Consider the following 6,000-nt stretch of genomic DNA (forward strand, 5'->3'; position numbering starts at 1 on the left):
CATTACACTACTGTCAATACCAGGGAAAGTCTTCAACAGGGTGTTGCTGAACCGGATGAAGGATGCAGTAGATGCCCAACTTCGAGATCAACAAGCTGGATTCCGAAAGGATCGGTCGTGCACAGACCAAATTGCAACACTACGGATCATCGTCGAACAATCAGTTGAGTGGAACTCGTCACTATACATCAACTTCATTGATTATGAAAAGGCATTCGACAGTGTAGATAGGAGGACATTATGGAAACTTCTTCGACACTACGGAGTTCCTGAGAAGATTGTCAATATTATTCGGAACTCATACGACGGACTACAGTGCAAAGTAGTGCATGGAGGACAGCTGACAGATGCATTCCAAGTAAGGACCGGAGTCAGACAAGGCTGTTTACTCTCTCCATTCCTCTTTCTTCTGGTGGTCGACTGGATTATGAAGACCTCGACATCTGAAGGAAAACACGGAATACAATGGACAGCTCAGAACCAATTAGACGATCTGGACTTCGCAGATGACCTAGCCCTCCTATCACGTACACGTGAACAGATTCAGATAAAGACAGCCAATGTAGCAGGAGTCTCTGCATCAGTAGGCCTCAGCATACACAAAGGGAAAACCAAGGTCCTCAAATTCAAAGCGGAGAACAGCAATCCAATCACCCTTGATGGCGAAACTCTGGAAGATGTAGAATCCTTCACATATCTGGGAAGCATCGTCGATAGACATGGAGGTTCAGATGCAGACGTAAAGGCGAGGATTGGCAAAGCAAGGGTCGCATTCCTACAATTGAAGAACATATGGAACTCAAGACAACTTTCAACCAATATCAAAGTAAGAATCTTCAATACGAACGTCAAGGCAGTTCTACTGTATGGAGCTGAAACTTGGAGAACTACAACAACCACAATCAAGAAAGTACAAGTATTTATAAATAGCTGTCTACGCAAGATACTCAACATCCATTGGCCGGATACCATCAGCAATAGCCTTCTGTGGGAGAGAACAAACCAACTACCAGCTGAAGAAGAAATTAGGAAAAGACGATGGAAATGGATAGGACATACATTACGCAAATCGTCAAGCTGCATCACGAGGCAAGCGCTAACTTGGAATCCTGAAGGGAAGCGAAAAAGAGGAAGGCCAAAGAACACATTACGTCGGATAATAGAAGCAGATATGAAAAGGATGAATTACAACTGGAAGGAGTTGGAAAGGATTGCCCAGGACAGGGTTGGATGGAGAATGCTGGTGAGCGACCTATGCTCCTTCACGAGGAGTAACAGGTGTAAGTAAGTAAGTAAGTAAGTAAGTAAGTAAGTAAGTAAGTAAGTAAGTAAGTAAGTAAAATGACCTTGGGATGTCTACCCACTTACTAGGGCCAGATAAGGGTTATAGATTAGTGTAAGAAATTAGGATTTACAGTTGAACGTTAGGGTTAGGAACTAGATTTAATGTTTTCATCACTATCTGACGTCAGCAACAATGCCAAAATGATATTTTACCAAATGAGTGAATGAATTTCACGCCGAAATTCAAGACCTGCTATTTAAAATTTGATTAGTTCGTTCATAAAATAATGTTTTATATGCAACATAGTGAATTAATTATCTAAATAACCAACCATCTTGTAACTTCTTATTTGAATTATTTACTATAATTCATCTTGTTATATGTCAGTTTTAACATATATTTCACACCACGTTCTTTCCTAATTTTCACTGCATTTAATTTGCTTAATCATCCCAGCGATTTTCTATAGCTATCTGTGCATATCTCTAAGATTATCTGGTTTAGTAAATATCGATGCTACAACGGCCTGCAAATACTTTCAGTTGATATCCTATATATATATATATATATATATATATATATATATATATATATATATATATATATATATATATATTGGACCCACGTGTATCCATTGTTTGCCTAAATTTTCCCCCTTAATAACGATAGTACTTGTGTGTAAAGGATAATTGGGTATGAGTTCTTCGGACAACAGAATAATCATTTATTCAAGGCCTTAATATTAAGTATATTTTCATTCAGTTATATCTCAATCTTCGAACTTGGTGTTAGTTCTCAATGTGACCTATTGTCAAGAATTGGTAAAAGGTCTTATATCTTGAAGACATATATGAAGTCAAATTCTCGATTTTGATGTTCCGTACTTTTGGTTCACAAAACCATTATAATGTGCAATAAAAAATTGTTTGACTGTCCATTAACAGATTGAACCACAGTGTATTTTTTAAGATTTGAACAGGATGTATTTAGCACTTACGCAGTGCTACACATTACTTCTGATTGACAACAATCGCTCACCTTTCAACCAAATGATTATTAAAGGTAAGACCAAGATCTATTTACTTTTGATTATATTGTTATTAAGTAAAATGACGAGGAATTTCGACATATAATCAACGATGCACTAAATGTAATCAGGATTCGCCTAAAAATCAATTCTCACTATTTCAGAGTGTATACTACGATCACCATTTTTGTTTAAGCTTCTTATAACCATATTCAAGTATACATGAATCATTTCTTCATTAGCACCTTATCTTTGAGATGTCTCATTGCTCCTCCTGTGTTTTTTTATACTTCATTTGATGTACTTCTAGTTGTGTTAAACCTCGTAAATTGGGGAAAACGATAGTTGGTGTCTGGTCGAACCCACAACAATTTCAAACGATTCTAATCCACCCGAAAATGTTAAGTCATCATTTGCCAGATCGAATCTTGGAAGCAGTAAGTTGCCTACATCAAGAGTTACTTTCGGAATCAGCAAACTCTTTAGATAATAATGATATCCTAAACAGTTTAAAATCATCCGGTTATATACGAAAGTTGAAAAATACTTCTTAATGTCGTGTTTTACCCCCATTATCATTCCAGCAAGCGAAATTATTCATTTTTACTGTCATTCGATTCACTAATATCATTCTTTGACATCCGTTTAATTTCATTCCATTTTTTGATTTTAGTATTGTAAAGCTATAGTTTTTACTCTTTTGGGTTACCTTCATGTAATGCTTCTATGAACCATATATTTTTCATTGGTACGTTGTATGCAAATAACGTTTCTCTCTTTCTCTTCTGTGACATAACTGAAATCAAACTGAAAAGATATCTTAACAAGAAAAGCATCAAGAGTAGGTTGGTTTTTTGTCTTAAAACTTATTGTGAATATGTGCAAAATTTGTTTTTCATCCACTTAAAAATATGAATTATTTTTGGAGTCCCGAGCTTTAGGTGTTTGTTTGAAGAGTTCTAAACAGGCCAACCCTTCAAAATTTCTTCAACTGCTTCTACAAACACTTTTTTCAAGCCTAATGAATAATACGTCTTTTTATCTTATTTGTTTTATGAAAGTCTTTTTTACTCACTTTTTGCATCCGTGTCTTTTCATTTACGAAAATCATCGTTATTATCCGTATGTTAGCAAGTATTTGAAGACTACGGATTTCCTAAGTGATTTATTACCTTCTAGCGTAGTTGGCTGATAGTATTTGTTTTCCCTTGAAACTTCTTAACAGACAGTTATTTCAATTTAAGTGACAGATAAATCATACTCATTAGTAATAATTTGTATAAACACATTATACATAGCTGTGATTTTGACTAGTCTTTCGGGGATCATACACGGACAGCTCATCTGTTTCTCTTATTTCACGGTAACAATTATTAATTATTGTACTTACTAGTGTTTTTTTAAATGGCAAGTCTTTGCTCTCCTCTTAAAGTACTTTTATTATGTACTAGTTTTTTTATCATTCGTGAATATACATCTATTTTTTGTTCAGTTTAATATTAAAACTGATTGATTTTATATCACTTTTTATATAAAAGATTGTTAATGTCCTTGACTATATATTATTTCAGGTCACAATCTCTCCTTCGTTTTAAATAGTTTTCGAATACAATGGTCTTATTAGTTATCATAAGGGATTAGATCAGGATGTGTTCAAATATGTAAGAAACCATTCGATAGCGTGTAGACTTGCGATTTTCTTGTTCTGTCTAAATGTATAGTATAAAAGCCGAAAGAGGTGTATAGAAATCCAACTATATGTTAGTTGTTAGTGTCTAGACTAGTCAACAAAGTACACTGATTATAATGGAAGATGTCATTATTTAATGGAAAAATGACAGCGCAAACTGGATTATTGTCACAGATCTTAATGGGCCATCAACAAGTCTTGTTGTTGTTGGTAATTGGAGCCATTTTGTGTAATGCTTATTGGGTTATTGATTAAAGTATCCTAAATTATTGGAAGACCTTGAAAACGTTACTAAATACATAACCATGCATCGCTTCAACTTTTACCGTCTTCTTATCTTTAGAGCTTTAAAGATTTTTTCTTTGAAGTTTGTGTAAATGAAATTGTCCAAAAGTAAGTAGACTATTTGCAACTATGACGTTTTCATCCCTGATTGTTTTTACCTCATTTAGTCGATCACTATCTTAGTTAAATAACCGATCACAATAATCCCAGAAGTTTGTACAATATGCAACTAGTATTACTCCTCTTGGAGAAATACAGCTACCTCTCAGATTAGTTGACAAGACTTTGACCGGAAAATGTTATATATTTATATCTGGGAACTGTCTTACCAACTTATTAGGTATTGATTGGATAGGTAAATTTGGTTTGTGGGATTCGCCGTTGAATACACCAAAAATAGAAGCCCAGACATGGCCAGAGACTAACAAGCCTAGAGTCCAAGTACACATCGGTTATGTTGGACCAATAAACGGACAATATTTTTTTGGTGGTGGTAGATTCATACTCTGAATGGCCTGAAACTTATGTTGCGCGAAGACTGTCTACATCTCAGACAAGTATTTGGTAGTGTTGGGACACCTGTTGTTTTGGTTTCAGATAACGGAACGCAATTTACGTCATCAGAGTTTGCGGAGTTCTGCAAACGAAATTGAATCGAACGTATTAGAACCCGATAGTACCACCCTCAGTCGAATGGGCAAGCAGAGAAATTTGTTGATGTTCTCAGGCGAGCTCTCTTAAAGATGGGAGGAGAAGATAACATAGAAGGAACTGCAACTGTTTCTAATCTTATAGAATAACACTTTATCCAAACTGTCAAGACGGAAAATCACCAGCAGAAATAATACTTGGCCGACCAATTAGGACGTTTTTTATGTTTTGAACCCGAAAGACAGAACGAGTGGACTACAAAAAAACAAGAAAGGAAACTGCTAGAAAATTCAAAGTTTAAAGCAGGTGACTTAGTTTATGCATTTGATTTCCGTCCATGAATGCCAAAATGGATATTTAGGTGCATAAAAAGAAGACGTGAGGAGGTATTGTATGAAGTGACGATTAGAAATACACTAATTACTAGATATATAAATCAACTGCGAGATAAAAAAAGTTTTAGTGGGTCATCGAATCTCAAACCTTTGCCAATGGAGATATTATGCGATACATTTAATATTCCACCACCTCCACAAGTTGAAATGAGAGAAAACGAGTTGAAGTAAGAAGCTAGCCGAAGGTCATCAAGGGAAAAGAAACAAACGAGATTTTTTCCAAATAGACCCAAAAGTGAAGTCACACGAGCAAACTTCGTGAGGGAGGTGATGTGCGGGCGAGGATGATAATGATTGTCTGACAGGCATTAGATGAGTTATGTGTTTTCCTACCCTTATTATTATTGATTGTGTCGGTTTTTGGTGTGGAAATATATTTACGTTGTGGTCAGGCTAATTACGTGTTGTTGATCTGAGTTGTGTTGAAGTCCTGTAAAATAGATACTGAGAATGAATCTAGTGTAGATATTCATCTACGGCAAATTAACGTCTCTTTCGTGTAGACGAGGAAACTCCGACCGTTTTAACATTTATTTACATCAACTTGAATACAATCCAAATGAACTTATAGCTATAAAGCCTTTCTACATAAGTTCTGTTAGTTGAGTACCTCACTACGATATATACCGCGATCATTAGTATTGGTTAAACACCGAGAGATCGATAT

The 6,000-nt window shown here is 35.5% G+C and overlaps 1 protein-coding gene across 1 annotated transcript in view; it reads left to right on the forward strand.

The window, feature by feature from the left end:
* The window catches only part of MS3_00003366 (uncharacterized protein), a 50,042-nt gene extending 45,797 nt beyond the window's left edge, over positions 1-4,245 (forward strand). The window contains exon 11 of the mRNA XM_051211133.1: positions 2,623-4,245. Within this exon, the coding sequence (XP_051071171.1) occupies positions 2,623-2,866 (244 nt within the window). The 3' untranslated portion in view covers positions 2,867-4,245. The remainder of the gene's footprint in view (positions 1-2,622) is intronic.
* The last annotated feature ends 1,755 nt before the right edge of the window (positions 4,246-6,000 follow it).

This window comes from Schistosoma haematobium, chromosome ZW (genome assembly GCF_000699445.3).
Source record: "Schistosoma haematobium chromosome ZW, whole genome shotgun sequence".
In the NCBI taxonomy this organism is placed as follows: domain Eukaryota; kingdom Metazoa; phylum Platyhelminthes; class Trematoda; order Strigeidida; family Schistosomatidae; genus Schistosoma; species Schistosoma haematobium.